This window comes from Eptatretus burgeri, chromosome 7, assembly GCF_056783735.1.
Source record: "Eptatretus burgeri isolate ZD-2024b chromosome 7, Ebu_testis_v1, whole genome shotgun sequence".
NCBI lineage: Eukaryota > Metazoa > Chordata > Myxini > Myxiniformes > Myxinidae > Eptatretus > Eptatretus burgeri.
The window spans coordinates 91,069,269-91,089,604 of NC_140967.1; the positions used below are offsets into that span (position 1 = coordinate 91,069,269).

Here is a 20,336-nt window from a genome sequence, read left to right on the forward strand (position 1 = left end):
TGTGTTACTTTTGGTTTTCTTTGATGCTGTGGTCCCAGCTCTCTTCAGGTCATTGACCAGGTCCTGCCATGTAGTTCTGGGCTGATCCCTCACCTTTCTCATGATCATTGAGGCTCCACGAGGTGAGATCTTGCATGGAGCACCAGACCGAGGGAGATTGTCTGTTATCTTGAACTTCTTTCATTTTCTAATGATTGCGCCAACAGTTGTTGCCTTCTCACCAAGCTGCTTGCCTATTGTCCTGTAGTCCATCCCAGCCTTGTGCAAGTCTACAATTTTGCCCCTGATGTCCTTAGACAGCTCTCTGGTCTTGCCCATTGTGGAGAGGTTGGAGTCTGATTGATTGAGTGTGGACAGCTGTCTTTTATGCAGATAACGAGTTCAAACAGGTGCAGTTAATACAGGTAATGAGTGGAGAATGGGAGGGCTTCTTAAAGACAAAACTCACAGGTCTGTGAGAGCCGGAATTCTTGCTGGTTGGTAGGTGTGAAATACTTATTTCATGCAATAAAATGCCAATTAATTATTTTAAAATTATACAATGTGATTTTCAGGATTTTTATTTTAGATTCCGTCTTTCACAGTTGAAGTGTACCTACGATAAAAATTACAGACCTCTACGTGCTTTGTAAGTGGGAAAACCTGAAAAATCGGCAGTGTATCAAATACTTGTTCTCCCCACTGTATATACATATATATACATATATATACATATATACATACATATATATATATATATATATATATATATATATATATATATATATATATATATATATATATTGTTACGGCTGTGGAAATTCGCAGAACATCATAAAGGTTCCTTAGATCAGTTATGCCGGTAAGAGAGTGTTCAGATAGGTTTCCCCACCGTTGTTTAGAGGGATTTCTTCGTGTCACAGGGCTGTGATCCTTTGAGGTAGGTTTTTATTTTTCTATGGTTATTTTGAACCAACCACATCTCCACCACGATTACAACAATCAACATAGCTCCCCTTAACCACAACGGCAACCACGCCACCAACGCCACAACCACGATCGCCTCTACCGCCAACCACCTAACCACCTTCGCCGCTATGCCAGATATCAATTCCCGTCTTCTCCACGAACACATTACAACCATCTCTCCGCATTCAATCAATAAACGCGAGCAAAAGGAAGGAACTTGAGGGCGCGTGGATTTTTCCCACCTAATATTCCTGCCTATTTTCTCCACACTTGGTGTGGGGAGGGCGAGGCAGATCGTTCGCCATTGGTCGATTCGTGGAATGAGGCGCTGGGAACGGAGGAACGCCCCTTTTCGGGAAGCTTCTCGCAGGAACTGGAAGGGGTGGAGCAGAAAACGGGGAGGAGCAAAGGGTTGGACCTCAGGGGATATAAGGGCGTGCAGGATGCCAGGTCTGGCAGTTCAGTTCGTGTCTTTGGCAGTTCGTGCCTTTTGTCGTCAGAGTTCGTGCCTTTTGTCGTCAGAGTTCGTGCCTTCTGTCGTCAGAGTTCGTGCCTTTTGTCGTCAGAGTTCGTGCCTTCTGTCGTCAGAGTTCCTGCCTTTTGTCGTCAGAGCTCGTGTGGTTTTCAGCTCGTGTCTTTGGTCGTCGAGCCCTTTTATCGTAAGAGCTCGTGTGGTTTTCAGCTCGTGTGGTTTTCAATTAGTGTCTTTGGTCGTCGAGCCCTTTTCTGGTCGGGTGATTGCTGCTGCTTCGTGGTGGTTCGAGCTCCGGGTACCTTCCCTCTGGGTGCCAAGTTGTGAGGGTTGTGTGCGGTGGTCCCGGGTCACGGCGCGCACGAGAGGAGAGTGCTGGAGAGAGCTCGCCAACGGTCGCACCACGAGGGTGCAGGTAACCAGCGTCGGTCTCGTGGGGCCCATTCGGTCAGCCAAGTCCCACGCCATCAAGGCCCACGGGCCCAGTCTGACCCCCCTGTCTGTGGGGGTGGTCTTTTCTTTTCTTTTGAGTGCATGATGTGGCGCCGTGTCCATAAGTACAAGCTGTTAAGTGCCTGTGAAATAATAATAATATTCGGTCGTAGTGCTTTCCCTTGCTTTTGTTTGCCTGCATGATTGACTGTATATGTGTACGTGTATAATAAATGTGCTGGTCTAAATGTAACCCTAAATGTAATGTTGTAATGTCTAAATGTAATGTCTAAATGTAAATGTGCTGGTCTAAATGTTCCCCCCTCTCTCCCCCCTAGTCTCGCCCCTCCTCTCTCCTCCCTCTCTTGTTCCCCCCTAGTCTCGCCCCTCCTCTCTCCCCCCTCCTCTCTCGCTCCTGTCTCTCACCCTCTCCTCTCTTGAATTGTGACGCCCCCTCTCTCTCGCCTATCTATAATTATAGAGAGATAATCTATATAACTCCCCCCATCTCGCCCCCCTCTCTCGCACCTCCTCTCCCCCCTCCCCCTCACAGATGTTTCCCTTGGGAAAATTCAAACCTTGGGATTAATTAATAATTTGCACAATTAATTCAAACCTTGGGGAAGAACAGCTTTCAAACATTGGGAAACAAAGAATAAATAAATAATCATTAATTGTGATGTCATAGCACCATGTCCTGTCATTGGTTGACAGACGTTAATCGTCATTATTGGTTGATTAATTAACAATTTGAACAATGAATTCAAACCTTGGGGAAGAACAGCTTTCAGACCTTGGGAAACAAAGAATAAATAAACATTAATTGTGACGTCATTCGTGACGTCATAGCACCGTGTCCTGTCATTAGTTGACAGATGTTATTCGTCATTATTGGTTGATTAATTAATAATTTGAACAATTAATTCAAACCTTGGGGAAGAACAGCTTTCAAACTTTGGGAAACACAGAATAAATAAATAAATAAACATTAATTGTGACGTCATAGCACCGTGTCCTGTCATTGGTTGACAGACGTTATTCGTCATTATTGGTTGACAGACAATAGTTGACCAACACAAGGACCAGAGAACTATCTATGAAAGAAAAACAAAACAAATAGGTCGTTATTGGTTGACAGACATTGGTTATTGTATCACGTTATTCCTTTTATTACTGTCAATTATTGTGCTATTATTATTATTATTATTATTCATTTGGGGAAAAATGGCATGATAAGGTGGAACGACACTTCAGCTGCGATATATACACCTTTCCAACACTGAAAAAAGCAATAAAATGGCCGTAACTTGGGAACCGCTCGTCCGATTGATATCAAACCTTGAAATGACACATCCGCGAGTCCCCAGCAATATTCCTGGCAAGTTTCAATCAGATCAGACCGGCGGTCATCGAGAAACGGCGGTCGCAGACAGACAGACAGACAGACAGAGACAGACAATCTCATATGACGTCTCATATCAAACCCCCCCTCTCTCTCTCTCTCTCTCTCTCTCTCGCCCCTCTGTAAATTGTGACATCATATCAAACAAAGAAGAAGAATTGTGACGCCTCTCTCTCGCCCCCCCTTTCTCGCCCCTCTCTCGCCCTCCTCTCTCCCCCTCTCTTGAATTGTGACGCCTCCTCTCTCTCGCCCCTCCTCTTTCCCCCTCTCTTGAATTGTGACGCCTCCTCTGTCTCGCCTATCTATAATTATAGATAGATAATTGGTCTATATAACTCTCCTCCCCTCTCTCCACCCTCTCGCTCCCCTCTCTCGATTGTGACGCGGACTGACGCCCCCTCTCTCTCCCCTCCTCTCTCCCCCTCTCTTGAATTGTGACGCCCCCTCTCTCTCACCCCCCTATCCCCCCCTCTCTGACCCTCTCTCGCCCTCCTCTCTCTCGCCTCTCCTCTCCCCCCCTCCTCTCTCTCCCCTCTGTAAATGTATTCACAAATGTCTACTAAATGTCAACCTTTCCAACACTGAAAAAAGCAATAAAATGGCCGTAACTTGGGAACCGCTTGTCCGATTAATATCAAATCTTGAAAAGGCACATCCGCCCCCCTCTTGCCCCCTCCTCTCGCTCCTCTCTCTCCCTCCTCTCTCACCCCCTCTTCCCCCCTCCTGTCGCCCCTCTCTCTCGCCCCCTCTTTCGCCCTCCTCTCTCACCTCCTCCTCTCTCTCGCCCCTCTCACACCCCCTCTCCTGTTTTCCTCTCTCGCCACCTCCTCTCCCCCTCCCTTGAATTGTGACGCCCCTCTCTCTCACCCCCCCCCCCCTCTTTGCCATCATCATTCCTCTTTAACCGGCTGTCTTGTCTAATGGCAGTTTTCTGTATTAATGAAAGATTCCAGGAGTAATCTTTAAAATCCCGTGTTTAATCTTCCTTGTGTGTCCTTTAAATTGTTGTGATCCCTGTTTGCCGTGAGCATGTGATGAGGAATATAAAGAGTTAGTTTAGTTTAATTAACCTCCGCCATCGAAGATGGATGGAGGTTACTGTTTTCACCCCTGTCTGTTTGTTTGTTTGTGAACAGTATTACGGAAAAACTCCTGGACGAATTTTGACATAACTTGGTGGGGGGGGCGGGGGGGTTAGGTATGGTCCAAGGATAATGCCATTAGATTTTGGACTTGGTCCAAAAAAAAAAACTCAGAAAATTTTGCAACTTTTTTTCAAAAAAAATTCGATTTTATTTGAAATGTATTTGAATTTTTATTTTGCATTTCTACATGTTTTAAGTGATTTCCAACCCCCCCAAAAAAATTTGTTAGAGAAAAAAAAAACCCAGAAATTTTGCAACTTTTTTTTCAAAAAAATTTCGATTTTATTTTTTTGGCATTTCTACATGCGCGTCGATCTCGTTTAGTTTATTCAATCGTGGTTCAGTAGAGTCTGATCCGTTTTGACCTACAATGAATAGGATATCAGGTTCACTTAAGTGACCCAGCAGTTTTGGCGGCGGAGGTTTTGCACTCTACCGAGTGCTCCCCCTCTAGTTTAAAATAAAATAAACATTAATTGTGATGTCATTCATGACATCATCGCACCGTGTCTTGTCATTGGTTTGGTAAATAAATGGCCGTAACTTGGGAACCGCTTGTCCGATTAATATCAAACCTCGAAAAGGCACATCCGCGGGTCCCCAGCAATATTCCCGGCAAGTTTCAATCAGATGGGACCGGTGGTCGTCGAGAAACGGCGGTCGCATACAGACACACAGACATTAATATCAACTCAGGTCCCCAGCGTCGATTGTAACGTCATACCAAACGAAGAAGAAGAAGAATTGTGACGTCAATCGTGCAAAAATAAATAAATAAACATTAATTGTGCCGTCATTCGTGATGTCATAGCACCGTGTCTTGTCATTGGTCAACAGATAAATGGCCGTAACTTGGAAACCGCTCGTCCGATTAATATCAAACCTCGAAAAGGTACATCCGCGGGTCCCCAGCAATATTCCTGGCAAGTTTCAATCAGATCGGACCAGCGGTCGTCGAGAAACGGCGGTCGCATACAGACAGACAGACAGATAGACAGACAGACAGACACACACAGATTGCTGGAATTATAGATAGATGTGTGTGTGTGTGTGTGTGTGTGTGTGTGTGTGTGTGTGTGTGTGTGTGTGTGTGTGTGTGTGTGTGTGTGTGTGTGTGTGTGTGTGTGTGTGTGTGTGTGTGTGTGTGTGTGTGTATATATATACATATATATATATATATATATATATATATATATATATATATATATATATAAATAAATATAATTGGCCACCCCACGAAATGATATATGAATGAAAAAAAAAATTTGGTACAACTATAAAACCATATTCCTAAACATATCATTTTCATAGGCTCTGTAAACTCCCTTCAAGTAAGTCCCAGTTTGTAATGAGACTATCTTTTCCCTCTCTTCACCACATTTCAGGCATTTCCTCGTTGCTGGTGTCCTTCCTCGTGGGCCTGTACTACAATACCATCATCTGTTATGTCATGTGGTACTTCTTTAATTCCTTTCAAGAACCTTTACCCTGGAAAGTATGTCCACAAAATGCGAACCACACAGGTAAGTAAGTTTGCAACACATGCTTAAGTATCTGTGGTTCATTGCTTTGGTTTGTAATGCTTTTCGGAGTTATCTCAGTCAGCGAGCTGACATTTACACTGGAAATAAAACACTCCTCTTGAGAAATCGAAAAAACATATTTGTAGCAATTCCATGAACCTCGAGTATGTACATAAAAAAAACAGAAACAACAAAAAACATACACCTGTATATGATCCATGATTTGGTTAATTGCACCCCTCCAAAGGATCAGTGACGGAGTGTGCTGAGACAACCCCAACAGAGTATTTTTGGTACCGCAAAACTCTGCAAATCAGTGGTGATATCAACAACACGGGTACCATTGTATGGTGGCTTTTCATTTGCCTCATCTGTGCCTGGAGCATCCTCTACTTGGCATCGCTTCGTGGGATTGAGACATCGGGGAAGGTCTGCTTTTTAGTACTGAGCACCCTGGGTATATACACGATTTGGTTCAGGTCATGTTTAATGCTCGCATGCAGTTCCCCAGCTTAACATCCTTGTGATGGAAGACACTTTGTGATGCAATGCCTTACTTGCGAAGCCCAATCTGACAGTTTGTAGAGTTGGAAACCAAATCCAAGCTAGAAATCTCAAAGACTGGAAAGAAGTCGATGGTGCACCATCGCAAAACCCCACGCTTCGCCTCTATTGCAAAGTTGAAAATGGCAAAAAGTTCCACCAGGAATGACTCGATATCACATTTTGAGTTGAAAAAAAATCTTGCTTGACCCCTGAAATAAGTCCTCAATCCCTGGCGCATGAACTGGGGGTCAAATCCACAAAATCGTTTCATATTTCATGCATCCCCTAATGTTGATTGCATATAAAACGTTTCATTGAAAATGTTTAAAAATTTGCCCATAATTGCATTTTTTTGGTTTATGACTCAGTCCTTTCGGGGGGGGGGGGTATGGTCAAAAATGTCATGTGGTGATAATAACTACCAAGATTGGTGAATTTATGCATAACCTTTAAGAAGGTGATAACATGATGGACAGACAGACAGACAGACAGACAGACAGACGGAGCCGATTACGATATCCTCCTGTTTTTTATTTATTTATTGTAAATATAGTTTTTGTTATTTGCATCCAAGCTCAGTTACAAGTCCAACAAATCAAAGCATTTAACACTGCATGGCCTTGCTGGAGTATTCGCATAGGTGAGCCCCTTCACACAACTCGATCTTTGTGCAGACAAAAAATACCCTAAGGAACGGGAGCGGCTAACTTGGATATAATAATCCGTACATTAAAGGTATAAATCAGTTTGTGGTTCAAGTAGACGTAAAACTGTTATGGTTAAATTTGATAACTTTGCCAAACCATGCTAAGGCTGTCTGGGCAAACTAGTCAAGTATACAGGCCTTGCAAGCATACCTCAAATCACAGGTGGTGCAGATAAATCTACTCAGGAAAAGGTGCAAATAACTTTGACATCACCTACATTGAAGGCACAAAATCAACTTATGAGATAGTAAATTAGATGTAAAAATGTTACGGATATAATAGACATTAAAACGTTATGGTGAGATTGGACAACTTTGTCAAACTGTGCCTAAGGACAACTGGATGCACCAGTTAAGCTTGTTGGTGCTACCCAGGTCAAAAAACCAGTAAAGACCAGTAGCTTACTGGTCAACTGGTACCAGTTGAAAACCAGTAGCCAACTGGTACCAGTAAAGCCAGTTGGTTTCTTACTGGTTTTAATATGGAAATTGGAATAGAGTGATATATTACCAGTTGAAATACATGTATTTAACTAACTCGTATCAACTGGGAGACCAGTACATTGTAACTGGTATCAACTGGGAGACCAGTACATTGCAACTGGTATCAACTGGGACCAGTACATTGCAACTGGTATCAACTGGAACCAGTAAGACTTTAACTGGTACAAATATGAGCTACTGGTTTTTTCAACTGGGAAATTGGAATTCTGACTGAATTTAACTGGTACCAGTTGAAACCAATAGAGACCAGTTAAAGACCAATTAGAACCAATAGAGACCAGTTGAAAATGTGTACTGGTTTTAACTGGTTTTTCGACCTGGGTAACAAACCCACTCAGAAATGAGTGCCACTAACTTAGATATAATCCACATTTCTTCTTCTTCTTCTTTCGGCTGCTCCCATTCGGGGTCGCCACAGCGGATCATCCATATGATCCGCATAGTGATTTGGCACATGTTTTACACCGGATGCCCTTCCTGACGCAACCCTGGTCGCCTCTTGTGACACAGGGATATGGTACACCTATTTTTAACCGGGGTATACCCCGGCCCAGTACATTGGTACTCATTTCGCCGACCTCAGAAGGATGACAGGCTGAGTCAACCCCCTGGTGTATTAATTCAGTGGCTCAACGGGGCTTGAACTCAGGATCTTTTGGATCCTAAGCCACTGCCCTAACCACTGCGCCAACACCAGGCATTGATATAATAATATCCATCCTGCTTCAATGTCCCGATGTAAAAGAATTGTACTTCCGACTTCCGGTTTCCGAATTATGACGTCATCACCTGATTTCGTAACGTTAATTTTTCAAGTTCAGCCGATTGACATGGGGCTAACGCCAGATATAATCCACATTTAAGGAACAAAAATCAAGTTGTGATTTTAAATTCGATATAAAAATATTTTGGTTAAATTAGACAACTTTGTTGAACTTACCCAATCAGGGTTGCTATATATTAAAGTTGATCCATGTACAGCACTGCAGACTTGGACACTGACCGCAATACCGGCCAATTAGAATAGCCTTTCTCTTCCTTTAGGGGATGGGAAGGATAAATACAAGTCGAGGTTAACTTTCAATGATCCTTGCATTTCTTAAGGTTGCTGGTACAACATATGATGACATGGTGAAAATGCACGTGTGTGTGTGTGTGTGTGTGTGTGTGTGTGTGTGTGTGTGTGTGTGTGTGTGTGTGTGTGTGTGTGTGTGTGTGTGTGTGTGTGTGTGTGTGTGTGTGTGTGTGTGTGTGTGTGTCACAGGCCGTGTACTTCACCTCCACATTTCCATATATTGTGCTTACTATTTTCCTCGTCCGAGGGCTCACCTTGCCAGGTTCTACAGAGGGAATCAAATACCTGTTTATACCTGAGGTAAACATGCTTCAAAAGTAAATGCTCTTGTTATATTACTTCCTACATGACACTTTGCTTCACCACAATCTACTTCAGACACATCACAGGAAATGCCTCATTTAGCTCAACCCACAGAAGCCCCATAGTTAAGGAGATGCAGGACGTTCCCAATTCATCCAAGTCACACACCCAAACTGTCCACCAAGTTTCGTTCAAATCCATCCATAACTTTTTGAGATATCCTGCTCACAGACAGACAGGGGTGAGAACATCAGGGTGAGAACAGCTCACAGACAGACAGACAGGGTGTGAGACAGACAGACAGCTCACAGACAGACAGGGGTGAGATCATCATCAAGACAGACAGGGGTGAGATGCAGGACATTCCCAATTCATCCAAGTCACACACCCAAACTGTCCACCAAGTTTCATTCGAATCCATCCGTAACGTTTTGGGATATCCTGCTCACAGTCAGACAGGGTGAGACAAACAGATATCCTGCTCACAGACAGACAGGGTGAGACAGACAGATATCCTGCTCACAGGCAGACATTCACCTGAGGTGGTGGAGATAACAAGAGAGTTCATAGCACACCATACCCCACAGTCTTGAGAAAAAGGACATGGGAAGGGTCTTTTAAACTCTTGCTTTTTACATTTCCGAACACGATGTACATTTCCTACAAGCTGCGAATTTGTCTAAATCTCGATACCCCCCAGCGCTGAGAGCACGAGGGGCACATTTGGTTAGTTGCGATGGCGTAAAATGGCATGACATTTTGTCCAAGTAATGCGAAACTGCAGGTTTTTGGAAGTGACAAGAAGGCAATTTGTGTTCTACAGTGTTCAAGTATATAAATCAATTTAAATAAAACAAGGAAAAAAAAGACATAAAATGTCATAGCCCCTGTTGTTTCAGTAATCACGCTGTACAGAGTTAAAGGGCGAGTCCATATTTATTTACAACTAAAATGGCCACCAGTCTACTAGTCAGCCATCTTTGATGAGATCACAAAATAAAGTGAGGTCCATGTTTATGCCATCATGTACTGTGCTTGTGCAGAGTTTTAACAAAATCGGACCAAGCACGTCTGAGAAATGGTGGGGGACACATTTAAGTAACAAAATGCCACCAGTCGGCCATCTTGGATGTGATCTCAAAAAAAAAAGGACGTGCATATTTAATCAATCATTCATTATCTGTGTGCAAGTTTGAACGTCATTGGTAAACGCATGTCCGAGAAATGGTTGAGGACATGATCGATACCGGGTTGTTGTTTTTTTACAACTGAAATGTCTGCAAGTCTACCAGTCGGCCATGTTTGAACAGATTGCAAAATAAAGTTTGTATTGGGAGAGCAGATTGTATTTGGAGCAGCACGTCGGCAGCCGATTAGCGCCGTGATGACATTGCTGAGTTACTTCCATTTCTGGGTTTGTTCCATCGTCACCGCATGCGAGACACTTTGCCACGGCCTTCTATCGAGGACGTGGCGTGACGTGCAGAGTGGCTGTGCCCGAGCATGCATATTGCTTGATAAGCCTTTTTCAAACCATGTGGCCCGAGTCTCTCTGGGTTTATCGCCGAGGCTGTGACTCATCTGTTGAACATGGCTCTGACTGTGGCATCGCTGTGTCGGAGCCAGTCCGACCCGCAGGAGTGATGGTCGGGTGCGTTTGTGGAGGGAGGACGCCGGTATGATGACCGAGGCCCAAGAGGAAGAGCAGCCAAGCAGGTGGAGTTCACGCAGCAGCACTCGGAGTGAGCTTGCCGTCAGGGTGAACAAAGTGCTCTGAATGTTGGAGAGGACGCACTCAGTCTTGTGTTGATGTGCGGGGACGCATGGTCCTGGGTGCTGGGTCGTAGTTCCTGCAGCTCTGCGTCTGCAGGTCCGTTCCTGTCGCCTTTTTGCGGAGCCTGGGTGCACGGACCGCAACAGTGCTCGCTCTGTGCACCCTGGCCATTCATAGGTCCTGCTTAATGTTTTTGCGGAGCCTGGGTGCACGGACCGCAACAGTGCTCGCTCTGTGCACCCTGGCCATTCATAGGTCCTGCTTAATGTTTGCAGACATGGTGCAGGTGATCTCGTCGCTGATGCCAGCACTCTGTGTGCCATGGCTAAGTGAGCTTTGGATCATGGGGACTCTGAGCTTGGACACCTTTTGTTGCATTTGAAAATGTCTCCATTTTTGCTTTCTGGCTAATTTGCATTTTCATTCTATCCATTTATTTTCATGCATAATATACATATTCATGCAATTTTAAATTATTATTATTCTTTCTATGCATGTGTATATTTGTAAACTTGACAAATGTCAGTTTTCAGACTGCCTTGTCTCATGTTTGAAGTTCTCAATAAACCAAAATGAAATGAAAAAAATGAAAGGGAGGTGCACGTGTATGCGATCGTGTACTGTGTTTGTGCCAAGTTTGAACAAAATCGGACCATGCACGTCTGAGAAATGGTTGTGGATATATTTAAGTAACAAAATGGCCACCAGTCAGTCGGCCATCTTTGATCGCATCGTGAAGCAAAATTATGTGCATATTGTGGTGGACATTTCCAACCAAAAAAGAAAACCCTTTATAATTTAACAGATCGTTTATTATACAAAAACACATATATGTGGAAAGAAGAGCTTGTCTCAAGAGTCCAATCAGATCCAGCTGCCTTTAAGCCTTTTATACAATTGGAAATCGGGAGGAGTCAGAACATCACAGGGCACTTGGCCAATCAGACTACAAGAAAGCTTTGTTTGCACACAAGGTCCTTTAAGTAAAGAGAAAACAATCTTGTGCATAGTTAAACAGATTGTATTGTGAAAGAATGCGTGTCTTCCTTCAGGGTGTGTGTGTGTGCACAGAAAACCTTCATTTACTTTAAACAATGATAAGCATTTATCTCAGCATGCAGATAGAGCATCTGGTTTGCATAGCTATTGCAGAACAATTAGAGGTCAATGACCTCTGTAGTTTGATGAAACTCCTGTTGATAAGAGGACAATGACAAGACAGAGTTCATGTTTGTACAACTTTGCAATTGAATGGGAGGTCAGAGTTAATGAGAGACTCATGCCTCTGGGGACCAGACTTTCCGGTGTCACCAAAGTAATTCTCCTCAATTTGCCAACCAAGTGGAAAATATAAGATTATATTGTTACATAATTAACTAACATATTATCTACTATACTAAAAAAACAGAATATGTTTGTATGAGTGTGTTTGTTTGTTCGTCCTTTATAGGCGGCCGAACCGTTGGATGGAATGAGATTGAAACTTGGCATGAGTGATCCTTGGGACATGAAAACGGACATGGGGGGGGGGGGGACAAGTTCAAGGTCAAGGGGTCAAGGTCACCGGGTAACTTCAATTTCTCAATTTCATCCGATCGAGACGGGACCAACACCATTCGACATATAATCAAAATTAAATGACACAGTTCATTGACGACATTCACTTCCGATTTCCAGTTTTCGAGTTATGACGTCATAAATTGACTAAAACGTCAATTTTTCATGTTTGTTTGTCCTTTATAGACGGCCAAACCGTTGGATAGAATGAGATGAAACTTGGCATATGTGATCCTTGGGAACGGACATAAGGGGATCAAGGTCAAGGTCAAGGTCAAAGGTCACGGGGGTCAAGGTCACTGGATAATGTCAATTTCTCAATTTCATCCGATCGAGACGGGACTAACGCCATTCAACAGATAACTGTACCCGCCCATGGGCGGGTACTTTGCTAGTATCTATCTATATCTATATAAAGTTGAAAGTGTGTCTGTGTGTTTTTCTGTGACCTATGCACGTGAAAAGTACTGGACTGATCCTCACCAAACTTCACATGCTGACAGAACATGTACCCGGGAGTGTCGCAATGTAAAAGAATTGTACTTCCGACTTCCGGTTTTCGAATTATGATGTCATCACCTGATTGTGTTTCTCTGTGACCTATGCACACGAAAAGTACTGGACTGATCCTCACCAAACTTCACATGCTGACAGAACAAGTACCTGGGAGTGTGCCGATGTAAAAGAATTGTACTTCCGACTTCCGATTTCCGAATTATGACGTCATCACCTGATTTCGTAACGTTAATTTTTCAAGTTCAGCCGATTGACATGGGGCCAACGCCATATATAATATATCTAACATATGGTTTTAAGTTTTTCTTTGTCTGTCTGTTTGTTTGTCTGCACGCGCTAATCTCCTGAAAGGTGAAAGATAGGAGCTAACCACTGAAACAAAAAATGCCGGGATGGGCCCCGGGAAAGTCATAGGCTATGTGGCAAGGCCCCTCGGCCGGGGGGGGGGGTGGGGGAAGGGGGTGTGTTTCCCCCTCACCAACCACCTTAGCCTATGACTGCCATGGCCCAATAGGGAACTGATACTGTGCTCGCGTCAGACATATGTATAGAAGATTAAATTCATTCAAAAAGAACCCGGGCAGCGCCGGGTGCATTCACCTAGTTTATTTATGAAACAACCTTCAGTACGCAATGATTTATCAAGTATTTTTAAAGTAACAAACATAACAGATGTGTACATATTTCCTTTAACTAAACATGGATTCACAAAATCCCTTACCAGGCCCAGATGCACTTGGGCGAGCACGGGGATTGCACATTCGTTATTGGGTCGCCGAAATAGGTGATCCTTATTGTCAGTAATTCTGTCTGTTTGTTTGGATGTTTGTTCGTTTGTCATCAGCATAATTGGTAGTAAACGTGGGCCGATTTTGACCAAACTCGGGTGGTTGGTACATCTTATGACCAAGTGCTTTAGAAATTGTGATGGTTGCTAGGGACGCTTTGGTTCCCAAGCAAGAACTGAAAAACCTTCAAAATTGGTACCGTTCACGCAAAATCAATTCCGAAAGCCATTATCCCACGTAGGGTTATGAAATTTGGCACGAATGATCTACAGGTGATGCTCTATCAAATATATTCCAGTTTTTGTGATATATGGAATACTTTACCCGCAGCGCCCCCTACAATTAGGGTATGTGCGAAAATTGAAGGCCCCCTAGCGACCAGGTGAGTGCATTGATACGGATGAAACTTTGCAGGTTCATGGTACTCAATGAGTACTACAACTTTGTCTCAGGACATATTGACCGATTTCACTTTGGTCAGGGGTCAAAGGTCAATTAGTGCAAAAAATCAATAATATGCGAGAGCTGGAGGTGCCTTCATGCCAAATGCTACTCCTCCTAGGGTTATGGTCGGATGGTCATGAAAATTCACACTAATCGTCTGGAATACATTGTGCACAATCGATCGAGCCGGATTTTCGATTTAGATCTTTGTTCACCCACAGCACCCCCTCGAACTTTGGGGATTTCCGATTTCAAACCGCATTTTCGGTACTTTTCATTCAAAATGGATACCGAGTAGTTATCAGTCGATGGAACTGGATGAGATTTGATATGCATAATCTTAAGGTGATTCTCTATCTGCTATATGACATCCATTTTGCTCTATATCTTAGTTTCCATGCTCGGCGACCCATCGCCGCCTACCGGCTTGTTATTGTATTGGTTATTATTATGTTCATACAGTTTGAAAGTCATCTGGTTTTAAATATTCGCTTTGAATGTACAGTGATGGTATTGAACATTTTACTGTTGCACTCAGGAGAGCGTGTTTCTCAACAATGAGAAATGCAATTAATCAACGATCCTAAGGTTTGAAATGGGACAGGTATATCACAATGAGAATTAACAAGACCACAGTATAGTGAACATTTACTCGTGACCTGTCAGTATTAACTCTAATTTAATGAGCTCTGACCTTGTCATTGTGAGAGACCTGATAAGCGTAATTATCCCACAGACAATTGGTCTATCTCAAATCTATCTCAGTGCCTTTGCATACAATGTCCCCTGGTGAACAATTCCTTATATGGTGATAAAGTGACCTCGAAGTGATAAAGTGACGGACAGGATTTACAACAGATTTTATACATCCATATTGTTTAAAAACAAAAATAAAGAGAAATGAGTACATAATTTGTGGACAAAGAACACATCTCAATATGAAAAATATTTGTTTCAGTGTGATTAATACAGAAACACCAGTCCTTAGCAATAGTCATGTGATCCTTCTATTACTAAAATGTCCATGCTCATATTTCACAAGATGGAATTTATTATTTTTACTTCCACAATATGTATACCATCATGTGTTGTCTTTCTGCCAAGTATGAATAAAATCAGTCCATGCATGTCCGAGATATGGTTGCGCATGCATGCAGGTCAGGTCAGGTATGGGAGCATGTACCAGAGCAGCGTGTCGCCGTGTCCACTTTCTGCCGGTACTCCAAGGGCCTCCGTCTGGCCATCCCCCAGGCAGATGCCTGGCCCATCCCCATCTCCTTGAGATGCTGATCAGCCTGCAGCAACCACGAGGCAAGTGGTCGGCCCATTTGCCTCCTCCACTCATGAGGCTCCCTCGCTGAGAGAATCTGGTAAGCAGGATCAGCGTCAGGAAAACGAGCCACATGTCCATACAGCCGCAGCTGACGCTCATGGACGATGCAGGTAACAAATCTCATTTGAGTCTCTCAGCAACCGCTTGTTGGACACAAAGTCCGACCAGCGATAGCCAAGGATTCTCCAAAGAAACCTGGTACCAAAGGAATTAAGTCTGCATCTCAGATCCCTGGTCAGAGTCCAAGTCTCACATCCATAGAGCAAGACTGGAAGCACCAACGACCTGAAGACTCGGACTTTCATCCTCCCGCACAGGTAGCGGCAGCGCCACACCCCATGATTCAGTGATTCCATGACTCCCCAGGCCTGACTCAGACCTCTAGGCCTGACCACGCATGCACGGACACGAAAATTGAGACCAAATCCATAGGCCCCGTTTCTGACTAAGTTAAACTGGGGCTAATAAAAGGTTTAAAGACTGTCGGAAAAAAAAACCCAAAAATTTTTTTTAGGAAGTTTCCCACCGTTGATGTTTGGGTCTTTCACATTACCCAAACACACCACATTTGTTCTTCATTCCTGTTTGTGTCCTTTATGATGTCCTTAAGTTTCCTGTTTGGAATGATTTTCAATTTTGAATGCCAGACAGACAGATGGAGTAAAATATTACTTTACTCCTCTGTACTCATGTGCAATTGGGATGAGATTCCGTACAATTTGTCAATTTCAGAGCCAAAGTACTGCAAAACTGCAGGTTCGTGTTCCGATTTATGATCAAAATATAACATTCAATTGAAATTATTTAGATCCTTGATCAGAAACTGACATCTGCACCGTGGATAGACAAAGTTAAACAATTATTGCTTCACCCTGCTGTGTCATGGTTGAATTATGCTGAGTCATGGCTGAATTGTGCTGCTTTTATGGGTTGATGAACCAAACGATACAATGAGTACTTGTTAGTCCTGGAGTATTGAATACTTCTGAGTTTAGCCAACCCTTGTCTTTCCTATTTGGGTTGAATCCTGAAATTGTGCACATGATGCAGCAATTTACTTGAGCACTTGTACCTCTTAGCTGATGTAATGGACTTTCTGACCATGCTTGAAAGAAAGCATTGTATTTGTCACTGAAAAGCAACAAATCCTGATTTGTTGAGCCGGTAACTGTGCCACTTTCCCAATCACCAATGTCATATGACTTGTCCCTCCTGTGTGATATGCTCATCGTTTAAATTGTAAGATTCACATCCAATGAGGAAAGATCAAGGAGAATAAATAAACGTATATTTTGAATAATAAACGATCCGTCCACAACGTTTTGAGATATCCTGCACACAGACAAACAAACAGACAAACAAGAAGATGTCATGCAGGGTGAAGATGTCAATACATGCAAAATTAATAAAACCAATTTGACCTCAAAAATAATTGGTGGTTGAATTCAATGACCAAATATGCAACTCCTCTTCAAATTTCAAGTGAATCAGATGAAAATTGAGGATTTCAGAAATACCACCTTAGTAGTTGACTTTGGGCCTATGTTGACCTTTTGATCCATGTTGACCTCAAAAGTAATTGGCCAGTTGAATTCATTGACATGAAATACAAATCCTTTCAAATTTCAAGTTAATCTGATGAAAATTGAGGATTTTAGAAATCTCACCTAAGTTGTTGACCTTTGGCCTTTGTTGACCTTTTGACATCAAAAACAATGGGCCTCTTGCTGATGACAAACTCTACCATGTGGTGAAGTTTCGTGAAAATCAGTTTATAATTGTGACCTGTAGGCGACAGACAGACAGACAGACAGACAGATAAACAGACAAAAACAAAATCGACTAACCAATATACTTGGAAAATCTTCAGTTTTGCAAGTAACAAATAAACAAGCAGACAGAAGAGTGTAAACATAACCTCCTTCACCTTGGGTGGAAGAGGTAAATACAATTAATTATATAATTAATTTTTTCCACTGTTTTTTTTTAGGTTCTGCTAATTATCAAAGAGGCAAGTCCCACGTGGCAGGAAGGTCAGCCCCACGTGGCAGGAAGGTCAGCCCCACGTGGCAGGAAGGTCAGCCCCACGTGGCAGGAAGGTCAGCCCCACATGGCAGGAAGGTCAGCCCCACATGGCAGGAAGGTCAGCCCCACATGGTAGAGAGGCAAGTCCCACATGGTAGAGAGGCAAGTCCCACATGGTAGAGAGGCAAGTCCCACGTGGCAAGGGGGCAGGTCCCAAGTGGCAAGGAGGCAGGTCCCACGTGGCAAGGAGGCAGGTCCCACGTGGCAAGGAGGCAGGTCCCACGTGGCATAGAAAAAGTTCCCCGTGGCAAGGGGCAAGTCCCACATGGCAGAGAGGCTAGTCCCACGTGGCAGAGGCTAGTCCCATGTGGCAACGAGGCAGGTCCCACGTGGCAGAGAGGCTAGTCCCACGTGGCAGAGTCTAGTCCCATGTGGCAACAAGGCAGGTCCCACGTGGCAAGGTGGCAGGTCCCACGTGGCAAGGGGGTAGGTTCCACGTGGCAAGGGGGCAGGTCCCACGTGGCAAAGGGCAGGTCCCACGTGGCATAGAAAATAAAAAGTCCATGACAACAATTTCACCCCCCTTGTAATCAAATGGGATGTTTTTGTGTGCTTTTATTATTGCTAATCCTCTATTTTTTCAAGGTATCAGATTGAAACTTACACTGCCGAATTGTACACATGTGTAGTATATGTGTATAAAATCTGGTCAAAATTAGTCAAAGGTCAAGGTCAGTACCATCCAAAACATGTTATACACCTATTTGCTGACGATTAGAAAAATGTATCAACCAAATTTGTTATGCACAACATTCCATCATGCAAAACACTAGATCGGTGAAATTTTCCAACTTGCTGTTTGCATGGAAACCACTGTTTATTTGGATTTTGCAAATATTGTATTATGCACTGTCTTTCTTGTTTATTCCTTTACTCGTTCTCTTCTCTTAAATTTGAAGGTTTCACACCTGTCAAACCCACGCACCTGGCTCGATGCTGGAACTCAGGTGTTTTTCTCCTTCTCCCTCGCTTTTGGTGGACTTATCTCCTTCTCCAGCTACAATCCTGTTCAGTGAGTCAACATCTTCTCTCACTCCAATCTCTTGTGCCAAAGTGGCTCTCGTGTCCCATGTTCAAATGGAGTTTGATTTTTATTGGTTCGAGTTACGGTTAGTTGAGTTTTGACTCCACATGTTTTTTTTTTTTAATTTTAAGTTATTTTCATGTTTTTGGCCTATGAAAACAAGTCATACAAAGACACAGCACACTATGTGCAGAATTTCCAAGTACAGTTCTTTTATGGGCTGCAAATTGACAGTTTGGCTCAACTGCTAATTTAAGGTAGACCTTTATAACCTCGGTGGAAGTGTAGTCGGACTGAATGTAGTGAGGTTCACAGCCTGCCTCTCTCTCTCTTCCTTTTTCTCACAGTCACGACTCTTCACCCCCCCCCCCCCCCAACTTCTTTCTTTTCAGCAATAACTGTGAGCGTGATGCGGTGGTGGTTTCTATCATCAACGGTCTAACATCAGTTTATGCTGCAACCGTCATCTACAGCATCATTGGGTTCCGAGCCCACGAGACTTATGAAACCTGCTTCAGCAAGTGAGAAAACGGGATGGAAACCTTTCTCTGCTTCATAAAAATTGGAAGAAAATTAAAGTTGCCCTTAATTTCGGGTGTTGGCTTGTTTGGTGTTCTCTTCTTAGTACATAGCTCATAATGGAAGAATTTCAGGGTCAAATCCCATATACTGTTGATTTCTCCATTGGCTCTAAATGTCATAACTCATAAAAAGCTTGTCCTACATGTAAAATATGAACAAACTCCTTAATAGGACCACGACGTACATATTACTCACAAAATATTGGGGAAATGATGACCACCTGCTCCATCCATCTTCCTCTTTGTGGACATTTACTGTTCAAATACATCTATTGTACAGGTTAAAGTACCTTTCTACTTTAAATACATTCCATTGGTTGTTTTTATTTATTAATGAGCCTGGTGTGGCTTGGGATCCTTGTTGTCCTGAGTTCAAGCCCCGCTGGCCACAGACTTAGCATCAGGGGGGTTGACTCAGCCCGTCATCCTTCCGAAGGTCGGTGAAATGAGCACCAGTATACTGGTAATTATACCTGCAGGGTCGAAGGCGATGAAAGGGTTGGCGTCACGAAGAGCATCCGGCCATAAAAAGCATTGCCACAAGAAAGGGTACCATGATTGGAGCCTGGAAAAAAGCTGACCCCTGCTCAGGGATAAAGGCTTTCAAATGGTGTGATGATGGTTGTTTTTATTTATTTATTTATTTATTTTTTTAACCATTTAATCATCAAGCAGTGTTTGTATCTTCGTGATGATTGATGATGAAGATTAATTTCAGTGGGTACATTGGTGTAGCTCCAATGAGTACACTGTGGCAAATATTGAACGTACCAACGGAAGCCATGGATGTTCTTGAGGCAGAACTTTGTCTGCCGCCATATTTGTTCACCCAGTCGCTGCATTGTAAAAAAAAAAAGGACATTTGGAAGAGGTTCACTTATTACTGTACTGCCTTTTTGTTTTCCAGTAACATCCTTGAACTGTCAAATGTATTTGATTTGGCCGAGGGAAGTCTTACAAAGGATAATTACGACGAGATATTTGCTGGGCTGAACAATACTTACCCAGATGTAATTTCATCCCTGCCCCTCCATCCGTGCGACCTCAAACATTTCATGCAAGAGGTGTGTATGCCCCCCAAATGCACACACACACACACACACACACACACACACACACACACACACACACACACACACACACACACACATTGACATGTGCCGATTGTGACGGCTATC

At 43.3% G+C, this 20,336-nt stretch overlaps 1 protein-coding gene across 1 annotated transcript in view; it reads left to right on the forward strand.

Moving 5' to 3' along the window:
• The window catches only part of LOC147023779 (sodium-dependent neutral amino acid transporter B(0)AT1-like), a 144,923-nt gene that overhangs the window by 87,892 nt on the left and 36,695 nt on the right, over positions 1-20,336 (forward strand). The window contains exons 2-7 of the mRNA XM_085890357.1: positions 5,785-5,922; positions 6,170-6,351; positions 8,943-9,053; positions 18,453-18,565; positions 18,970-19,098; positions 20,066-20,222. Coding sequence (XP_085746483.1) covers positions 5,785-5,922; positions 6,170-6,351; positions 8,943-9,053; positions 18,453-18,565; positions 18,970-19,098; positions 20,066-20,222 — 830 coding nt within the window. The remainder of the gene's footprint in view (positions 1-5,784; positions 5,923-6,169; positions 6,352-8,942; positions 9,054-18,452; positions 18,566-18,969; positions 19,099-20,065; positions 20,223-20,336) is intronic.